This window comes from Hyperoodon ampullatus, assembly GCF_949752795.1.
Source record: "Hyperoodon ampullatus genome assembly, chromosome: 12".
NCBI lineage: Eukaryota > Metazoa > Chordata > Mammalia > Artiodactyla > Ziphiidae > Hyperoodon > Hyperoodon ampullatus.
The window spans coordinates 7,137,327-7,159,264 of NC_136925.1; the positions used below are offsets into that span (position 1 = coordinate 7,137,327).

General features: G+C 40.7%; 1 protein-coding gene across 1 annotated transcript in view; it reads left to right on the forward strand.

Moving 5' to 3' along the window:
• Positions 1 to 21,938, forward strand: part of COL12A1 (collagen type XII alpha 1 chain) — a 115,269-nt gene that overhangs the window by 46,497 nt on the left and 46,834 nt on the right. The window contains exons 21-38 of the mRNA XM_079716122.1: positions 145 to 291; positions 2,546 to 2,685; positions 3,201 to 3,330; positions 5,032 to 5,174; positions 5,487 to 5,616; positions 7,437 to 7,573; positions 8,665 to 8,794; positions 11,327 to 11,466; positions 11,718 to 11,850; positions 11,950 to 11,976; positions 12,667 to 12,809; positions 15,221 to 15,350; positions 15,747 to 15,886; positions 16,314 to 16,443; positions 17,649 to 17,791; positions 18,886 to 19,015; positions 19,645 to 19,787; positions 21,664 to 21,793. Of these exons, the coding sequence (XP_079572248.1) occupies positions 145 to 291; positions 2,546 to 2,685; positions 3,201 to 3,330; positions 5,032 to 5,174; positions 5,487 to 5,616; positions 7,437 to 7,573; positions 8,665 to 8,794; positions 11,327 to 11,466; positions 11,718 to 11,850; positions 11,950 to 11,976; positions 12,667 to 12,809; positions 15,221 to 15,350; positions 15,747 to 15,886; positions 16,314 to 16,443; positions 17,649 to 17,791; positions 18,886 to 19,015; positions 19,645 to 19,787; positions 21,664 to 21,793 (2,346 nt within the window). The remainder of the gene's footprint in view (positions 1 to 144; positions 292 to 2,545; positions 2,686 to 3,200; positions 3,331 to 5,031; positions 5,175 to 5,486; positions 5,617 to 7,436; positions 7,574 to 8,664; positions 8,795 to 11,326; positions 11,467 to 11,717; positions 11,851 to 11,949; positions 11,977 to 12,666; positions 12,810 to 15,220; positions 15,351 to 15,746; positions 15,887 to 16,313; positions 16,444 to 17,648; positions 17,792 to 18,885; positions 19,016 to 19,644; positions 19,788 to 21,663; positions 21,794 to 21,938) is intronic.

The window sequence follows — 21,938 nt, forward strand, 5'->3', positions numbered from 1 at the left end:
GTAATCATTTTATTATTCAGGAAAATCATATATACATTCTAGTTAACATTGAATATATATCAGTAGCCCATGAAATATTTGCTTTGTTCCATTAATTTTTTTCTGAGACATGCTTTTAATTTGTGTATATCCATTTCTCCCAAGGTATTAAAAATGCTGATGAGGTTGAGTTAAAGACGATTGCAACAGATCCCGATGATACCCATGCATACAATGTGGCGGATTTTGAGTCCCTCTCCAGGATCGTAGATGACCTCATCGTCAACTTGTGTAACAGCGTCAAAGGTCCAGGTAAGGTTAGCCCAGGGTTCCTCACCCTCAGCACTATTTGTATTTTGGTCCAGATAATTCTTTTTAGGATGGAGGAAGTGGATTCTTTTGTGCATTGTGAGATGTTTAGCAGCATCCCTGGACTCTTCCCGCTGGACACCAGTAGCATCCCCTGAGTCATGATGACTAAAATTATCTTCAGAATTTGCCAAATGTGTGCTGGGGAGAATATTGCCTCCAGCTGAGAATCATTGATTTAGTCCCTGATTTTTTTATGATGGCATCAAACTGTACATGACTTCTAGCTTATTTGAGGATACATTTAGTTTATATGTGCCTGCACCACACACACACACACACACACACACACACACACACACACACACACACACACAAGGGAGATCGGGGAAGAAAGAGATGCTTTCTTTCCTGGTGTATATCTATTCTCTGGTAAAGCATCTTCACTCTACATAACTATTAAATGGATGTTCCCAGACTTTTATTTTCTAAAGTTTGCTGCCTTTTGTTTTTGATTAGAAATGGAAGAGGGGTCTTATATATGATTTGCTTTGCCCCAACTACAGATGATCACATTTGATACTTTGCACTTGTAATCTCTAAATATAAAGACAAATTACAATATTAGAATTTGGACTTTTAGAAAGGATATCATCTCTCTTTACCACTGAAGAAACAGATTTAGAGAAGTTCAATTACTTACTCAAGGCGAAATGGGTAAAGACATTTTGAGAGGTCCTTGAAAAAAGGTAGCTATTGATAAGGAATTAAGATTTAGAAATAAAATTATGGAAGTGAGTTTTTAGTGACAGAGAGTGGTATAAAATGATTACTATCTGTGTAAACCATAGGACAAAACATGGTAAGCACCAAATTGAAGGTTTTTGGAAAACTAATGATAAAAACTATGGTTCTTATTATATGAGAAAAATTTCTTTTAAATACATGCAGATTCTGGTAAAGATTGTCTTTCACTAATTTATTCTGGTTTTGGAAATTTGGAATGAGTTTAATAAATAAAGTGGTAGAAATGTTTCACATGCTTTGGATACTGAGGATACATTTATTTGAATGTTCCTTCTTGAATTTCTCTCTCCAAAATTTTGCAGATTTTCTTTTTGGATTTTGAACAATAGACTGCCTTTTCCCAGGAGAAACAGACCAGCCAGGAATCCAGAATTTGTAGGCATCTGGCTCTGGATTAGCTGAGAGAGTTGTGGTTTTATTTAGTTGGAGAGAATTTTGAGTAGGGATGAAAACATCTTTTATCTCTTTTTCTTTATTTTTTTTTACATCAGCTACGTAATAGTTGCATTCATTTAGTTTCCCAGACAGTAAAATTGCTTGATAATTTTGTAGGCTTGATTATGACCCAAGTACAGTAAAGGTTAGGATACTAAGAATGGAAATTCTTTTTCTCAGCTTTGGCTTACAAAGAAAGTAGAAAGAGTTTATATGAGAATGATTTGCCATGCTCACAGAGTCACTGCATTAGTTCTCATATAATTATTATTTGGAACATCTTTCTAACGGTCCTAATGAACCTAATATTTCTATTTTCATTGACATTTATTCCAAATATTTTTCTATGTCAGTCATTTCACCTATACTTATGAACAGAGAAAACAATCACAGGCAGTAGGATATTCCCAAATTTTAGAAGTCTTGGTGGTTTCTCCTGTCTCCTGAGTGAGAAAGCGGTTAGCTTCTCGTACCACTGAATTAGATCTTGTAAAGGAACTAAACATGAATAAGAAGCCAATTCTGTCTTCACAGAGTATAACTTATAGTTATGGAGATAAGACGTGAATATAAATAGTCAACATGATAATGAGGGCAGTGAACTTGGGTGGTGCCAAGAGTGATAAAGGCAGTGGAGCTGTCAGGACTCACGGTGTCATTTACTGGTATATGTACAAGGTTAGAGACCAGAGCAAGTATCCAAGGCTAAGTCAGAGGTTTTGAGTCTAGGTGACTGATAAACTGTGGTGCTTTCAGGAAGAAGGGGAGCAACTTTTCATGAAAAATAATGAGCTCAGGTTTGAATTTCCTGTGGCTGAAGAACCCTTTGGCCATCCATTCAGAGAGGACTTAGGAGTATTGGGCCTCTAAGCTGATTTACCATAACTTTTTAGTATGTGAAAGAATACATGTAAAAGCTTGAAATATGGAGAGGAATACCATTTCAACCAAATTTAAATGTCATCACCTTGCTATAATAATGAAAAAAGTGTATGTACTTCATTTCCACGTGTAGGTGACTTGGAAGCACCTTCCAACCTAGTTATTTCTGAGCAGACCCATCGTTCTATGAGAGTGAGCTGGACGCCTCCTTCTGACAGTGTGGATAGGTATAAGGTGGAATACTACCCAGTTTCTGGAGGGAAACGGCAAGAAGTGAGTAGACAACCCACTCCTTCCTGGTCCTGAGATTGGGTCCTCCTGCTTAGGGCTCTGAGAGGAATGCTGGGGGGATGTAGGGGGCAGAACTGAGTCCAAGATGGCGCTCTCCATTTCTTGCTAGGCAAGCACTTCCATTTGGGCTTAATTAGAGGGAAAGAACTTTGCTTAATTTCTTATGGTTTTTTAATTAAGTGTTTTTAATTAAGGATTAAGAGGATGCTTAATTTATCCATGAGTTTATATTAGAGTCATCGAGTAGGAAGGGAACATTGAAGACCTTCTAGTTTTACCCACTAATTTTACAAATAAGGAAACAACAGCTGGGAGAATAAACTGTATGCATTGTCCAAGATCTCATTGTAATCTGGTGGTTTCCAAAAACAAAAGACAATGGTCTCATTAAAATATAATTTCTAAGCTCATGGTAGTTAACTATTTTACAATTATAGGAGGAAAGAGGGAAGTGATTATAACATAAGTTGTTATTCTTTTTAAAATTTTTCCCCTAGTTTTATGTGAGTCGATTGGAAAGTAGCACAGTACTGAAAGATCTGAAGCCTGAAACTGAGTATGTTGTTAATGTGTATTCTGTGGTAGAAGATGAATACAGTGAGCCTCTGAAGGGCACAGAAAAAACCTGTAAGTCAGATTAAAAAAAAAATCTTATCATTGTTTTATTTTTTAAGATAAAGAGGTGACAGTCCTTGTGGGATTTTTTGTGTGTTCTTTTTTAAAAAATTTTTATCGAAATGTAGTTGATTTACAGTGTTGTGTTAGTTTCAGGTGCACAGCAAAGTGATTCAGTTATGCGTATACATTCTTTTTTAGATTCTTTTCCCTTATAGGTTATTACAAGATATTGAGTAGAGTTCCCTGTGCTATACAGTAGGTCCTTGTTGTTTATCTATATTATATATAGTAGTGTGTATATATGTTAACCCCAAACTCCTAATTTCTCTGTCCCCCCTACCCCGATCCTCTTTGGTAACCATAAGTTTGTTTTCTATGTCTGTGAGTCTATTTGTGTTTCATAAATGAGTTCATTTGTACCGTGTGGGACTTCTTTCAGCCTTCCAAATCATTCCTTTATTCGATATCCATTCAACACATATTTACTGAATGCACACTTTGTGCAGGTCCTCAATAAATACTCTGTGGTTTTCTGCTTTCACTGGCTGCTCCTGCCATCATGGGACCTGGCTGGGTAGGCATGGTCTGAGATATCTTAGAGGGAAAAGTACCTTTAACAGTTATCCACTTCTTAAGGGAAGATACCATGTGGGGAGTGGGACTCAGATTACCTGGAAGAGCAGCTTGCAGGAGTGGCCAGCTCAGTTCTTCCTGCTGGCAGTGAGAGCTCCCCCCCCTTTTTTTTTTTTTTTACTGACTTTTGGGCTCTGGCCTTTACTGACTTTTGGGCTCTGGCCTTTACTGACTTTTGGACTCTGGCCTTTACTGACTTTTGGACTCTGGCCTTTACTGGAGAAGCTCTAATGGCTTTGGCTTTGAGTAGAGCTTTGCGGAACGATGTTCCTCACTCCTATTCCTGGTAGGGTGTCTGAAGCCATATGAAAATACTCTTTCCTTCTCCCATCTTCGTGGCTGGGCTCCAGGAAGAAGGGAGGCCTCTTACAAGAGGCAGGAATGGGCGTCACTGAATCGCCTCTACTTACTGCTCAGTCCCTTAGGTCTTTTCTCTTATTTCCCTTTATTTTAGACCCTCAGAGGTGGGAAATAATGTATTTCATAATGGACAGGATTAATCTGCTAATTCCTTAAAACTTTAAACTCAGTCTTAGGACAAGAAATAGAAAGCTGTGTAGGTGTTAAGTGGAGAGAAGGCAGTAAGCCTTTTACTCTGCCTCATGGGCTAATCTTCTTTCTGAGGAATCCCCTAAGTTCCACTTATTAATAGATGGCACTCTCATTTAAAATGTTTTTTTAAAAAATGAAATGAAATATTATGTTGGCTTTTTATGTATGAAATTTTGTGGTTGAAGAATGAAAATGGTCAACTTACAGATGTTCCGGAAAAAGAGGTTGAAATCTCAGGAAGTTGGTCTCTGTTTTGGCTTCCACATGAACTCACTAGAATGCCATTTTACACTTAAACTTCTTTGCTCTATGAAATAGTTATCACTTGCAGTCCTAGTATGAGGTGGCGATAAACAATGAGATCGGGTTTTCGCGGGGAGAGGAAAGGGTTATATTAACTCTCATTGATTTATCACAGCAACCTGTTTTCTATTTAGCATATACAAATATCAATACGTAGGAAACGATTGAAAAATGAGTAGACTGACAAGAACTAGACTGGTGTCTTCTTTTACATTCCAACAGTGCCGGTGCCCGTGGTCAGCCTGACCATTTACGACATTGGCCCCACCACCATGCACGTGCAGTGGCAGCCAGTGGGGGGCGCTACTGGCTACGCCTTGTCCTACGAAGCCATCAACGCCACAGAGCCGACCAAACCCAAAGAGGTGGGAAGCGTTTGTTTCTTTATTGTTGGGTCTTCCTGGGACTTCACGGTTGCAGAGTCCCCATTAAGGGGCAGTTACTCACGAACTCATTTATAACTTTACACCCAAAACAGAAAAACACAAGATTAGATTTGTGACCTCTGACGAATCTTAAAAAATCATCAGCATGAGAAAGGAAATGCAGGACAGAGAAATGAAAAATCAAAGTTGTGTGAAAATCTAGCAGTCACAGATTGGTGTAATTGTCCATGCCCTGTTAGTGGAAACGTTTAATTGGAATGTGTTGTCTCCCCTCGGCCTGTCCATCGGCAGATGCGCGTGGAGCCGACAGTGACCGATGTGCAGCTGAATGATCTCTTCCCCAACACTGAGTACGCGGTCACCGTCCAGGCCGCCCTTCACGACCTCACCAGCGACCCCTTCACTGCGAGGGAGGTCACCTGTAAGACGTCGCCAGTTCTCCTTCTTCCCTTATTGCTGTGAATACAACACGCTCTTTAGGCTTCTTCTTTCACCCAATCGTGCTAACAATAATTTTGATAATTTGTGTGTCAGTTGCAGGGTTCTTACTTATGGCAATCTAATTTGAGAATTAAGTTTATTTCTGGACTTATGGCAGCATCTTAAATTGATTGTAAGATTCACATTTATTTTCCCATATTTTGAGATGTATCTTACAGTCAATGGTGTCTTACAATTGCTCTTGATGAGGTGTCAATCAGAGAATAGAACATAAAATTACGGTGCATCTTACAATCCATATTGTTGTAGATCCATGAAATATTGTATATGGCATTGGTGAGAAGGGAATATCGGGTGAATGTAGATTCTAGGTTTAAGATCAAGATATTCTAAGTTCTTGTTGAAGTAGAAACTACGGCACACATGAATAAGTCTGTTTCTGTTAAGTAAATTAACTCAGTCCCCAAACATACTGATCATCTATGATACTCCAGTCCTGTGCTTAAGTGCTGGGAATGTGTTGATAAAAATGTAGAGCAGCGTGGAGGACCCGGACTCTTTCGTGGTTTGCACTTCTCTTGTGTGTATTGTTCAGCCCCTTTTGTGTTTCTGGTTTGCTTCACTAGCACTTAGGTGCTTTTTCTTGAAAAGTGACAGTGATGGCTTTTAGGATCCTGGCCTTACCCAGCGGTAGTTTTGTTTCATGCCTCTCCAGGTGGGCATGCTGGGATTCTAAGTATGTCTTGGCTTAAATTTGGTGAGTCTCAGACCACATTTCGGAGGAAATTAAGAAGTTGGAAGAAACGTTCAAGGGGGAACGGTGTTGAGACAGAAGCATGATGAGGCAGAAAAGAGAAACCCCATGAGGTAGAGCAAGATACAGTCACTGACAACAAAGAATCATCTTTCATACGTCGGATCCCGTCTGGAGCTGGTGGTTTGCGGCAGTGGGTTGACGGCAGGTGGAGAGAGAGGGGAGCGACTGAAAGACGAATGTGGCTATGGATTTGGATGTGGGGCTAGACTGCAGCAGGAGGGGAGGAGAGGGCACAGAGAGGGGCTGAGAGATGAAAACATAAAAGGGATGGAGGTGCGGAAACATGGAAGTGGAGACAGAGATTCAGGAAGAGAGATGTACAGACTTGAAAGGAGAGACAAAGGACGTTGGTGAAAGAGGCAGCTCGAGAGTGAGATGCGTCTCATATAACAAGAGAAAATCTCTCCATTAGTTATCCTCCTTGTCCTTTGTAAGGTAAAGCTTTGTTTGACTTGGTGAAAATTTATCATTTGGATTCTCTTCTAACTGTTTGGGCTCCTGTGGGTTTTCTTGTAAGCTTATTGGTTGCTTAATTTCGGCTCATCTTCATGCTTCACTCTTGTAACCATTTGTTTTTCTATCACATTCTTCAGGAAGCGTGACTCATTTTGATTTCTATCTTAACCGATTTAAATGTCTGATAAAGACACATGAGCTGTACATTTACGGTGAATTATGATTTATTATAGCTGAGCAACAAGTAAGAGCTTATTTAAATAGAGTGGGAGAAAGTTAACATATAAACGAGAAGTTAGAGTTGTGATAAAAATTTAAATTTATCCTGTTTTTAAAAAGCCTCCTTAAGAAGAATTCAGCTGTACCTGGTAAAATCAAAGTGCTTTTATCATCGTAGCCAATTTGCTTAGTTACTTTGCTGCACACCTTTAAGTTTTCTCCAAACAACTTCTTGAAAGCTTATGTGGATGCTTTAGAGCTTTTTGGCTGAGAACCACATCTGGCCCTAATTTCTCATGCATTTCCAGTGCCTTTGCCCAGTCCTCGAGATCTGAAACTCAGAGATGTGACTCACAGCACCATGAACGTCTTATGGGAACCTGCACCTGGAAAAGTGCGTAAATACATTGTTCGCTACAAAACACCAGAAGAGGATGCCAAAGAGGTAGGTTGAGATTAGAAGGGGTTTAGAAATATTTGTTTAGTCCTAGTAAGTTTAACAGAAGAATCTAAACAAGTATAACGTGTTTTGAATACTTGTCACTTTATGAACATAGTGTTGGAAACGTTATATATTTATAGAGCCCTATTTGAATATTGATAGTATATTGGACTGTCTTGCATTTAGTTTGGAAATGTTTTGCTGTGTGATATTAATCCTAAAAGCATCATCCCTTTGTAGATAAAGAGTTATAGAGTCTAGATGGCATTTCGCTCTCCTACAGATGCTTAATATGGTGCCTGCATTCTATGAATTACTAAAAAATGTCATAATAATGTTCTTAAAAATGAAAACTAGCAAGGGGATGCAGGACAGAAGAGGGGGAGTTTGTCAGGGAATGGGAAGATAGGACACTTGAGCAGGACAGAGAGAAAGTAGGAATATAATGTCAGAGGATTGTCCCTTTGGCTTTGAGCATTTTTGAGATGATGCTGAGATGGAGAGCTATTTCCATGACAACCTGCTTCAAAGTGGAAGCAAACTGAGGAGCTTCACCAGCGAATGGGTTTAAAACTTATGTTTGCCTGAAGGGGCATTAATGTGAGAATCTCAGAGGCATTTTTGGAAGCTAGAAATGGTTTCTCTAAGCACCCAGTTACAGACTGTGCTGGTCATTTGGATGGTACACAAGCTAATTTATACCTGTGCACACATTCATTTCATTCTGGGTTTCAATGTCAAAAGCAGTACAATGACCAGTGGGTCTAATCAGCTAATGCACAGGAGAATTTTTCTGAAAGAAATCGCACAGTGATATGAGGGGAGACGGGGAAGTGAGGGAAACGATTAGGTTGTTTGAATTCCTAGGCAGTCATCATTTACCAGACACTAGTGCCAGATACCGCTCAGTACATACATTTTTTCCACTTTGGAAACATTTTAAATGATCTCCAATTCCTGGACTCTTATGCAAATTGGAAAATACTGCTTTTTTTTGTACCACAATTCTTATGCTCTTGTGCTGAGAGATATAGCCAACAACAGAGGGATGTCAAAATTAAACTTTGTAAAAATAGTTCACTGCTCTATTGTAGGTAGAGGTGGACAGGTCACGGGCCAGCACACCTCTTAAAGACCTCATCTCACAGACCCAGTACACAGTCAGCGTGTCTGCAGTGTATGATGAGGGGGAGTCTCCCCCAGTGACTGCTCAAGAAACCACCCGTGAGTTGTGCTTACGCTTTATTGATAATTGGAAAACAACACTGCATGCATGTGTCACTGAACTAACTGGATTATTTCATTTCTTAAAAAATTTTTTTTTATTGGTGTATAGTTGATTTGCAATGTTGTGTTAGTTTCAGGTGTACAGCAAAGTGATTCAGTTATACACACACACGCACATGTATATACGTATTCCTTTTCAGATTCTTTTCCCTTATAGGTTATTACAAAATACTGAGTATAGTTCTCTGTGCATTTCTTAATGTTATTTTTGCCAGAATTTAATAATATTTGTGTTCATAGATTGTTTTTCACTTATTTTCTTCCCATCTTCTATCTCTATGTCCATTCCTTTTATGATAATTTCTTTCCTATTATTCTACCAGCCACTGTCACTAATTCATCTTCCAGATACTTAACCAGTGTGTGTGTGTGTGTGTGTGTGCAAGGGGGTGTGGAGAAAGCATATTGGATGTTTTCTCTGGAAAGCATGCATTAGTTATCAATTTTTTTTGAGATCTTACTCTATGTTAAGTGCTATCAGGGCTAACAAAATATAAGCATCTTTGCTCTCAGTAGTATTCCATTGTGAAGATAAAAAGTAACAATACATGGGATCATGAAAGGAAGGTGAGTTACATGGCACTCAGAGGAAGGGGAGATTCCACAGCGGGAAGGCGGAAGAATACAGGGCACCTGCAGGGGCCCCATCTTCCCTGCTCCATTCTGGGCCACCTCAAGGGATGTTGCTTTCTCTCCTTCTCATGCTGCTTCCATAGTATTTAACCCAATTATTATTGCCCGTTGGTCTTTTCCTATCTATTCTACTTCCCCCTGGCCCCTTCCTCATGAAGGCACAAACATATTTATTTTGCTCAATTTTGAATTTCCAGTTTGTCACTCAGTGCTCAGCATATCATTTCCTAATTAAATGGTGGTTAAGAAATTGAGGTCTAGAGCCAGCAGGGTTCCCAAGAAATATAATGGGAGCCACAGAGGTAACTCAAAATTTTCTAGAAAATAGAAAAGGTAAGGAGAAAAATGAATTTTCATAATGTGTTTTATTCAGCCCAGTGTATCTAAAATGTTAGCATTTCAACATTTATCAGTATACTAATTATTTATATTTCACATATGTTTTGGTAGTAATTTTTTGCAATCCGGTGTGTCTTAATTTACACTTTTAGCACATCTCAATTCAGATGCCACATTTCAAATGCCCAATAGCTACATGTGGCTGGTGGCTCCCATGGCGGACAGCACAGGAAGTCTAGAGAATTTAAGTGACTTGCCCAGCCTCGCCCAGGAAGCTAGCGGTGAGGGATCAGTGCTATAGTCCAGAACTTTACTTCCTATACAGCAACTCCCTCACCAGAGGCTCAGAAGCTTCTCCTTCAGTGCCCAGCTGTCTATCCATTATCAAGGCACCTTGTCAAATTTCACAGCCTCCTCCTTAACTTCAGACAGTATCCACTTCTGCTCTTTTCTTACCATGTGAAATCTCTTAGCAACTTTAATAACCTTCTTGGCATCAGTTCTTTCCTGGAAGGGTAGTGGCTAGAGATGAAAATTTGTCCATATGAGCAGGCTGACAGATGTTCATAAATACAGCAGGAATTTAAAGGGAAGTAAAGGAATAGTAAAGGGAAGAAAAAGTCAGGAAGAAGGACTAGTCAAAGCCTGTCATTTAATATACTAAATTAATACTTGTTTTTAATCCTTAAGATTTCCTAAGAACTTTTACATACATCCAAAGTGCACCCTTAATGGTTGGTTTGTTTTGCAGTTGTGCTTGTGAAAGTGGTATTATCTCAATGGGCCTTTTCATTGTAACTATTAGAAACAAATTTTTGCTGGCTCTGGCTTTTGTGTAGTTGGCTTTGGTTACCAGGAGATAGAGAAATAATTGACAATGAAAGCTCAGAACTGGTGTCAGATGTTCCAGATTGCTTGTGCTGCAAACCAGCTGCAGTGCCTGGTCAACAGAAGGGCTCTTAGTTGGGGTTGCAGCCATCAACAGCACTGCAGGGCTAGTCCTGTCTCTGAATAGAGTTGATACAGTCAGTGTCACATTGTGTGTAAGGTTAGTGATCTGCAGGAAAAGCTTATGCGTGGATTACTTAGATCATAAGATTTCATGGACCATGAAGGTCCATGAACTCTCTGATATTATGGGCTAAAGTTTATGCTTCTGTACTGCTGTGCAAAAGAGTCCAGGGTTTTCCTTAGATTCTCCAAAAGTGGGAGGGACAAAACGATGAAGAGCCACTGTGTTAGAACAGTATGACTAAACGGTACCTTTAAAAAAAATCACCATTTTAATAGATGGGAAGTAGTCTGTTATAGCCATAAAATGCTTGCAGTTTTCGGGGCTCTCTCTCATATTTACTTTCAAATGAACTGAATTGGTTAGATACTTGGTTCTAAGCAATGTTGTCAGCCAGTTTTCCCATGTCCATTAAAATAGAGCAAGGGAGTTTTATTAAGTTTGGGGATCACATCGAAAACCAGTCCTGCCTTTTCCCATGACAGGCACCGTGCCAGCGCCAACAAACCTACAGATAACTGAAGTGACTCCAGAAAGTTTCAGGGGGACCTGGGATCACGGAGCTTCTGATGTGTCTCTCTACAGAATCACCTGGGCACCTTCTGGAAGCACAGATAAGATGGAGGTAGTGTTAACTCTTTTTTTCTCTCTCTCTTTTTTTAGATTGCATTTCATTATAGGGACTCTTGCTTGAAATGTGCATTACCTCTGTTGCCTGAAAAGCATCCTTTCCTACTAGTGACTTTAGAGCTCATGGCGTGCCTCAAAGCAGGAGGAATATCTGGCTAAATGATGTCAACCAACTGCCATGGAGTGCATGATGTAGCTGGTGACTTAACCTCGTGTGGGTTTGTTGTTTCTTCCTCTTTCCCTAAGACCATCCTAAATGGAGATGAGAATACTTTGGTGTTTGAAAACCTGAACCCGAACACTCTCTATGAAGTTTCTGTTACGGCCATCTATCCTGATGAGTCAGAAAGCGACGACCTGAGTGGCAGCGAACGCACATGTAGGTGTTCAGCCTTCCGTACGACATTGTTGTCTTAATATGAACAGAATAGAGCTATGCCTATATTCGTAATATTTCCCCATATTCTGTTTTTTGTAGTGCGTTTGATACCCTTAACAACACAAGGTAAGAATTTAATTTGCTGATTGTACGGATGACCAAATAATGAATGAATGAATGAAAAATAACATAAAATCCATTGCAAACAGGCCTTCTGCTTTTAAATCATAAGGTGTTGATTGGGGCCTCTTTTAAACAGGTCTTTCTCGAAAATCTTTGCTCTTTGCTACTATTTGTTGAGGAGTCATTTGAGAGTCAATGACCATCATTTACCATCGGGTCAAATTTAGTTCTAAACCTAGGGGCAAGACGGGAATAAAGACACAGACCTACTAGAGCATGGACTTGAGGATATGGGGAAGGGTAAGGGTAAGCTGTGACAACGTGAGAGAGTGACATGGACATATATACACTACCAAACGTAAAACAGATAGCTAGTGGGAAGCAGCCGCATAGCACAGGGAGATCAGCTCGGTGCTCTGTGACCACCTAGAAGGGTGGGATAGAGAAGGTGGGAGGGAGACGCAAGAGGGAGGAGATATGGGGATATATGTATATGTATAGCTGATTCACTTTGTTATACAGCAGAAACTAACACACCACTGTAAAGCAATTATACTCCAATAAAGATGTTAAAAAAATTTAGTTCTAAGCCTGGAAGTGTACAGCTCTCTTGATTTCCTTGGGAACAGTGCATATTTGTGGGAGAGGCATTCTCCAGTATGTTTACTCTGTTTCTCAACAATCCTTTTTCAGCTCCAAAAAGTGGCCCACGGAACCTTCAGGTGTACAATGCAACTTCTAACAGCTTGACTGTTAAGTGGGATCCTGCTAGCGGTCGTGTGCAGAAGTACAGAATCACCTATCAGCCTTCAGCAGGGGAAGGCAATGAACAAACGGTAATTCATTTTGAAAAAACCGTGACTTGGATGAATTCTACCCTCTCCCCCTCAGACCCCTCTCACTCCCAGTGTTTAGTTAGTCACACTTACTGTTTTGAGAGTTGCAAGATTTACTGTATTGGATGGAATTTTTTGGCTTCATCCCTGATGGAGCCTCACAGCATCAGGCATGTGCCTCAATGCATTCATGTTTTCCTTAAAAACTATTAGGGATGGGTCATCCATGAAAATAGCTAGATTTCTGACTCTATTTGTATTTTCATTTCTTACATCTCTAACTTGATCAACTGTTGAGAGTTTGCTAAACTTCCATTATTCTAATTTTTCTGTTTTTTTGCATGTCATAAGGTATCTTCTAGATCTGATGTTTCTAGATCTGGGTATCTGTTCAACGTAACATACTATTTATCACTTTTATATTTATCCAAATGGAGGTTCCTGAGAAGGACTGTAGGACTGTAAACTCGGCCTTCATCTTCTTTTTCTTCCCAGCCTTCCCGTATTTAACAAGAGCCCTTGTCCATTTACCTTGCTTACTTTAGTTGTCTGTCTTTGAGCCTTCTTCAGCTTTGTTTTATGAAATGTGTGATCAGAACTGCACACATTACCCTGGGTCAGGAAGCAGCATGATTTTTACACAGATAGGGTGATGCTTTCTGATTTATTTCAAATACCTCTTTTGGTGAGGTCTAGCATTCTGTTGACTGTTGGGGGCTGTGATTTTTCCTCATGTTGCCTTAGAGAGAGTGAGTTATTAACTTTTAATTGTCTGACTCTCTGAGCTCCAGCAAATGGGTCATACCCCTTCCCAGTTTAGAGGCGTTAGCAGAGGTAGATGCTGGCAGTGGTTAAAAGTCTCTGAACCTGCGCAGGAAGTGGGTTTAGCTGAACTAGTGCTCTTGTGAGCTGCTCTGTTGAGGTTTCCATAGATCTAGACTTAGTGTGATACATTTGGATTAAGAATTTCTTATAGTTTATCAATAGTAAACTAAATACAAGTGTCATCAACTGGCTTTTATATAAAATAAGACACATTTGATGGACTGATATTTTAATGGCAGAAACAGAACTTTCGTCTGTGCCAGGCCAGATTTAGGCAAAGCTTGTCCTTAGCATTTCTGTTCTTGGTGATACTGACCATCCGACTGCTGCCCTGGGTCTCTCTTTCCTGTCTCTCAGCTGTTTGTTATAATTAGAAGGAGTCTCACAAACTGATCCTCTGTACAGTATTAGCTGATAGTCCCTTAAGGTCTGTTATTCTTAAGGATATTTGCATTTTAACGCTAGTCTATGAAATAAAGTAATGAATCACTGATGCTGGCATATTTTGGAGAGCTGGATGGGAGAAGCAGGCACACACCATTCTGCTTCATCCTGAGGCTAGTTCTGCTAAGTGGATGCTTTCAGATTTGTTAAGTATCAAATACGTTGATACTTGGTTCTCATAACCTCAAATACTAAATTTGTTTGAATTAGCCACTGTGGTTCAATTTGCCCATATTGAGGAAGAATACAGTGCTTCACTGAAGTTTCCTCTGAAAGGCAGACTGCTTGAGTGGATGCGTGCTAAGTGGGAAACATCTGGACCAACCATCCACATGTGGATCCGTGGGCAGCATGCCATTTTCATGAGATTTTAATTAGTATGGCATAAACATCTGAATTTGGTAGACCGTTAACAAATCATACAAATTTCCTTTCAGTAAGATAACTAGATGGCCTTAAGCAATGAATAAAACCCTTCAAACTCTGTAATCAGAGGATATTGAAAAAGCTTCATACCACAAGGCTGGAATCCTGAGTGTGGCCTGGCAGAGTGTCCCGTCACGTAGTTTACACAGCTCATGCTGTTAGAGGGGCAGTTTTTGAGGGGGAAAACCAAAAGCTTTAGATCTTTTGCTGAATCATTTTAATATGTTTCTAAAGCAAATAAAAAACATCTGTATAGAGAATGGACTTGAGGATATGGGGAGGGGGAAGGGTAAGCTGTAAAAAAAAAAAAATCTGTAAAAAGGTAAGAATAATACTTAATGGTGCAGAGCCTCTACTATTGTGCAATTCTTTGCTATCTTAAAGTTCCTTTGCAGCTCACTTATGATAAATGTCTTTTTGGGGAAGAGATCTGTGAAATGTGTCTTGGATGAAATTTCACAGTGCTGGTGGCTAGCAAGTTGAAATAGCTTTTTAAGGTCACCAGTTTAAGGCTTAAAATCCTTTCCTTTTTATGATTGAAAGTGCATATTTTACATTTAACATTGTACCCTAAGATATATTTTCAGCTTTCACTGTGGGACCTGCTTCCAGATCTTGGCAAAGGTCTCAAGCAGCTCCCCTGTAGAAAGAGCTTTTTCTAACTGATTAGTGAGATGGAGAGAGCAAGGCTCACACTTTTCCCTGTTTTACTCAAGACCATGGTAGGAGGCCGGCAAAACAGTGTGCTGCTACAGAAGCTGAAGCCTGACACGCCTTACACAATCACTGTGTCCTCCCTGTATCCAGATGGTGAAGGCGGTCGCATGACAGGAAGGGGCAAGACCAGTAAGTGAACCCAGACTCCTACGGCTTTTTAAATACCGTTCATGGGGATGGAATCACATCTTTCTCTGGAAACCCTGGGGTGACCCAGCCTTTTGCTACTCTTTTAAAATGCATGTTAATAATGATCTTAATTGTTTTGAATATCCTACTTGGAGTCATCTGTCCCTGTTCAAGGAGAAAGACGTCTATTGCTTTCTAGGATAAAACAAACAAAAACCGCTCAGGGGCCAAAATCTCTCTGGAGAGATGAGACATGTGTCAGATGATCACAGACATTCTTTCACTTCTTCAGGACTTCAACAAATATTTGTGGGGTGGGGAGACATCAGTGAGCCTGTGTTTTGTGAGCGCTGGGTTGTCAGGACCACACTGTGAGGTGCTTTCCGTGTATTTCAGAACCTTTGAATACCGTGAGGAACCTCAGAGTGTACGACCCTTCCACCAGCACTTTGAACGTTCGCTGGGACCACGCAGAGGGCAATCCTCGCCAGTACAAGCTCTTCTACGCACCCACAGCAGGCGGTCCGGAGGAACTGGTACTTATTTCCTGTAGGGAAAAAAGCATGTTTGTTTTAGCTGTAGCTGAATGATTGCAAAGTGGAGCTAAAGGGTTAACCAACTTACCTTAGTGCTGAAGAAGTTCATATGCATTTAGTAGGACTTGACAGAGGGTGGTTGGTTGGTGTCTTGTGCCTGGGTGATCAGGGAGTTTTGGCGGGGGATTGGGGCTAGGGTAAATAATCATTCCAGGGAGTTCTGAGAGGGAGCCTGGGGTGAGCATAGAGAAGTCTTCAGAAACTCTTATAACAGTTCGTCTGGGGGCACATCATTACATCCCAATATTATAGAACTTGCTTCTTGACTTGGTCTTGAGTTAATATTTTGAGTATTCTATTATTCAAAGTATTATTTCTTTTACAAGTTTTTCAACTCAGATACTTTACATTTTATTAAAATCTTTAGGTACCAATCCCTGGGAATACCAATTATGCCATTCTTAGGAATCTGCAGCCAGATACCGCATACACTGTTACAGTAGTTCCCGTTTATTCTGAAGGTGATGGAGGACGCACATCAGATACTGGAAGGACATGTAAGTAAGAAGGCAGAAAAATATAGCTTTTTCACCATACCTTTTGCTTTTCCGTGTAAAGGCCATATAGGCCCATTGAAGAACATTTGGAAAATTCATGATAGAACAAAAACATAAAAATTACCCGTAGTTTACCATCCAAACACCACCAGCTGTTAATATTTTAGTGTATGAAATAAAAAGTTATAATGGCATTCTTCTTCTGAAATGATAATTTCAGGATTTATAAATGTGTAGGTAATCACCAGTATTGTTTCACTCACGAAAGTTCATGAGCTTTGCTTTGTGCCTTATACATTTGTGTGAAGCAGTGTTTTGTAATTGGCTTTCGTAGTGTCAATTGTTGAAATCTGTTCGTCACATTACTTGATCGCACATTTCTCTGCTTTGCTGATGAAGTGCTTTTTGGCGCTGAAAATCTGTGTGCTTTCATTTGCCATCAACATCTTGAGAAATCAGCGTATAGTGGTTTTACAATTCTTTCTAGTACTGCTTAAAGGCTTTGGGGCATACCTATAAATATTTCTTTGGCTTTAAAAATACACTTGCTGATGGCTAAAAGAGAGCAAATGCAGATGACTTCTTTTGGCAAAAGATTAGTGGTCTGGAAAGATGATGTTATTGGCTAAACTAGAGTTTGGGGTTAATACATGGATTTAATTTGCATGTTTTCTAAGTCCCTATTGGGGCAGTTAACTGAGAACTGAGTGTATCTTTTCTCCCTCCTTTTGCCTTTTCTTTTAATCACAGAAGACATTCATATCTATTTGTTGAATGGGAAGGAATGAATGGGTGAAAGTAGCTGATGGAATTAGATGGCTTCATCGGTGTTGTCAGTTTTCACCTAGAAGGCAGAGCTATAAAATCCTGTTCTCTATCTCTCCATTACCTGTGTTGGAAAACTGAAGCTTCTTGTCTCTTGCCCCTTGTTCTTTTATGGCCAACCCAGTGCTATTATTGTACTTTTACTAGCTTGTTTTTATTGGCAACAACTTTGCTTCCATATAGACCAAGGACATAGTTGGCTAATTTTGACTACATTTGGATTTGGAGAATTTTAATCTGCTTTTGTGTGTAGATAATTAGAAGTTTAAGGGGGACAGTATTTTATCCTGTTACAGAGTAGAAGTTTTGGAGAAGTGATAGCAAAAGCTTGACATATATAAACAGATGTAAGAAATATGTGTTGGCTTTTCTTTCCTTAGTGGTGAGAGGGCTGGCAAGAAATGTCCAAGTGTACAATCCAACGCCAAACAGCCTGGACGTTCGCTGGGGCTCGGCGCCAGGGCCGGTGCAGCAGTACCGCGTCGTGTATTCGCCCCTGGATGGCTCGAGACCCTCGGAATCTGTAAGTCATGCTGTCGTTGTAGAGCTCGACAGAAGAATGCTGTAGATTTTACTGTGCCTCCTGCTCTAGTTGCTGGCCTGGAGCAATAAGTCAGTTGGTGTGGTACCAGGTCTCCTGGAAACTTCCTTTCCTGATGAGCTTAGTCTCAAGTTTGTGTCCTGTTTGATTGCCTGTGAGGATGCAAGCCACGGGCATGCCCATGTGTAATGCTTAAATGATTGCTTTTGATGAATTAAAGTAGGTGTATTAACTATAGGGTTAGTTAGCAAAAATGAATTTTGGAAAAATGCAAATTAGCTATATAAGTTAAAAGCCCCAGCAGTGAATGCAAATCACTGCTAGACCTTGTCAGTATGGGCTTTTGTTGTAACATACACGTCTTTGTTATGACAATACCTTAAAGTTTGCCTTCATGGGCTCTTAACAAGTTGCCCAATCTATCTTCAATCCATAGGACTATGCAGTTTTCTAAGTAGATTAATAATTTCGAGATCGGAAATTACTAATTTGACAAGGGATAGAACACCTATGGGAAAGTAAATTTATAGACTAATTTAATTTACAAGTCTTTACCAAAATAAACAATGACGATGAACAAAGGTAAACAAATGAGGAGCGATAGATGTGTTCTGTAAGAACATTGATTTGTATGTCCCTGTGTATGGTAGGACACATTCAGACAGTACTGCCCTTATCCATTGCATGGAGTAGCTCTCTATTTTACCAGTGTGTGTGTGTGTGTGTGTGTGTGTGTAGGGTCCCTTTTCTTATGTGTATCTAACATCCGGGATCCTTTTGGGTAACTATCATGAGCCCTGGATGTTGTATTTGAGAACCTTTATCATGAACACAAATGGGAGATTGTTGAAGTTACTAAGGGTCAAGTATGAACTAACTTTTCTGGAGAGGAAATTTCTGAGGATAAACTGCCCTTAACAGTGTGGCTTGGACAGATCTCATGAGGTAGCACAGAAGGTGGTTTCTGCTGTGCTGGGCTCAGCCTTTTACTGTAAACATTATGATGCTGACTAATAAAAGACTCGGTAAGCATTTGGGCTGTGGTCAAGCAGAATCTGGCGTGTCCTCCCCTCCAGATCGTGGTGCCCGGAAATACCCGCACGGTGCACTTGGAGCGGCTGATTCCGGACACACCCTATTCCGTGAACATCGTTGCCCTCTACTCGGATGCAGAGGGGACTCCCAGCCCCGCCCAGGGCCGCACGCGTGAGGCGGAAATCCTTTCTCCACCGGGTTCCCTTGTAACTTGGGGCGGGAGGCCTGGTGGGGGTGGTGGTGAGTGAGGAGTGTGGGGAATCGCCTCTACCTTGCTCAGGTGAGGGCAGTGCTGGGTTGCCCACAGTCACGTTCAGCCTGGAGCCTTGGGCCCATGACTGCCCTCCCAGCTGAGTGATGTTGTTTGGCCGTTTTCTCATCTGGACCCCAGTTAAGGAGGGGTTTCTTCCCTTCTACTGCGGTGGGTCTTCTCATCAACTGGGCACTTTGGAAGTGTTAGGGCGTGGCCTCTCTGTTTCATTAAACAGGAGGTGCTTATAGCAGTTAAAATAATCCCTTTCTCTCCCAGTCTGTACTTTCACGTTCAGACCTAGCTCTCTGTCACTGGAAGTTCAGCATGTAATCGTAGCTCTGAATGCAGCACTTTCTACTGGTTATGGTTTCACATTAGAGCCGTAGATGTGTATTTCATCATAAGGGAGTAAGCAACCCAGAGAGTCGTGAGGTACCGAGGTACAGTTACTCTGCCCTGGGTTCTGTTCTTTCGTGCCCCTCCTTCCACCCCAGTGTCCACTATGGTCACAGACAGGAAACTAACCCTGTTGTATTTATTTATTTAGTACCACGAAGTGGACCAAGAAATCTGAGAGTCTTTGGGGAGACAACCAACAGCCTCTCGGTAGCCTGGGACCACGCTGATGGGCCGGTTCAGCAATACAGGATCATTTATTCTCCCACCGTTGGTGACCCAATTGATGAATATGTGAGTCTGTTACTCATTCATTTGAGCATCTTGTAATCTCTTACCTGGTTGGAGGGTGAAAGGAAGCTTTCTTCTTTAGGAAGTGCTGTGATTACAGTTGAGTCTTTCTCTGATGTGATATTGGGGCCACCTGCACGATCAGTATCTTTGGGCTCATTTCTCTTCTAAACACATGTTGAAAAATTATCTTATCTCATAAAAATGTGTATTTCTAACTATCTAATTTACCATAGGAACTGAGTCGGTGAAACATGATACCTATTATTCTGAGCTACCTAACTTAATGTTGAATTATGTGACTCTCTAAATCTTAACCTTTCTTGAAATCTAATTCCTCTGCAAGGTCTCCCTTCAATACTCCAGGGCTAATCAAGCTCTCTTTTCTCTGAATTTAACATTTTTGGGTACACTTTGGTTTTGGAGTATACATACTCTCACATTAGCTTTAAACTTTTTGAGTGTCATATTTTGTCACTCCAGAACCAGATTCACATTTCTTCTAACTTCCTCCTAGCCCTCAGTATGTATATTCATCCATTATGGATGCAAGAACTCACTACTTTCTTGAAAGTCTAGTGATTAATTGATGTGATAGTTTAGTAGACTCTTACACAGAATGTTGATTGTAAGGCACTGAGGTCTGTGGTTTGCAGCCATCTTGCCACATACATCCTCTCTGATGGTTCTCCCTTCATTATCCCCATGTTATAAAATATGACATCTACTTGAATTTGATATATTAGGCTTTAATTCAAGCTCCTATTTTTATTAATCAGAAACCCATGTAACTGCCATTTAAGAGTTTCTGATCAAGATGGGGTAGCGGTATGACCACACTTAGTTTGCCAAAGCAGAGAAGCTCCTGCTTTAGTGTTTATTCAGCCTTGCCATGGACAACTACGCAATTTCCCATCACTTTCTGAAAACATTAAAGATGTAATTTCCCTCCCAATTCACCATTTGGAATTAGGGGACTCCGTGCTGGAATTCATGGTTTAAGTGATCCCTGCTTTTTGTAGAAGCAAAGCATAGAGTTGGAAGAGAGACTGAGAGGTCTGTCTGGTTCATTTGCGCTTTGTGGGGGCAGCTGAATGTATTTTCCATTTCCTCTTTTTCCCCTAATTAATACTAGCAAAACTGATACTTTTTTAAATATAAATTTATTTATTTTATGTCTGGCTGCTCTGGGTCTTCGTTGCTGCGCGCGGGCTTTCTCTAGTTGCAGTGAGCGGGGACTACTCTTCGTTGCAGTGTGCGGGCTTCTCATTGTGGTGACTTCTCGTTGTGGAGCGCAGGCCCAGTAGTTGTGGCACACGGGCTTAGCTGCTCCGTGGCATGTGGGATCTTCCTGGACCAGGGCTCGAACTTGTGTCCCCTGCATTGGCAGGGGGATTCTTAACCACTGCACCACCAGGGAAGCCAAAACTGATGCTCTTGAGGACAGAAACTGAGTCTGCTTTTGCTCCCCAGTGGACTCCCAGCAGCTGGTACCACACCTGGCCCATGGTGGGCACAGGGTGCATATTTGTGGAAGGAGCACCACGAAACTGACACACATGGAGGAGTGGGGAAGGAGGGGTGCACAGGGGTGCTCAGTCACGTGTGTGGAGGTGCTGTAAGAGATACTGCCTTTCATCCTCTGAGACGCTGAGCCACAAGACTGGGAGGTGGCTGATGCGGGATTTGAGCTGAGACCTGCCCGACTCTAAACCCATTTCCCTTGCTGCACAGTGGTAGACAGTTTGCCTCGCCCTGAGCACTGTGCAAGAAAAAGAAACCATGAAGAAAACACTACTGCTTATGACAATACATACAAAGGTATTGATCTGGAAGTCCTCTAGCTGATGATAACTTCATAATTTAACTTCCCCTGCAGACTACTGTCCCAGGCAGAAGAAACAATGTAATGCTACAGCCCCTGCAATCTGATACCCCATATAAAATTACTGTTATTGCTGTTTATGAAGATGGAGATGGTACCCATTTGACAGGAAATGGAAGAACTGGTAAATGTCTTAAACCTTTTATAATCTTTAAATTTGGTAGTATTTGAGTATATACATCTCAGACACTCCATTAATACTGCATTAATATTTGTATTAGATATTGAATTTTGTCAGAATGCTATGACATTGCTATTAACTTTTTAAA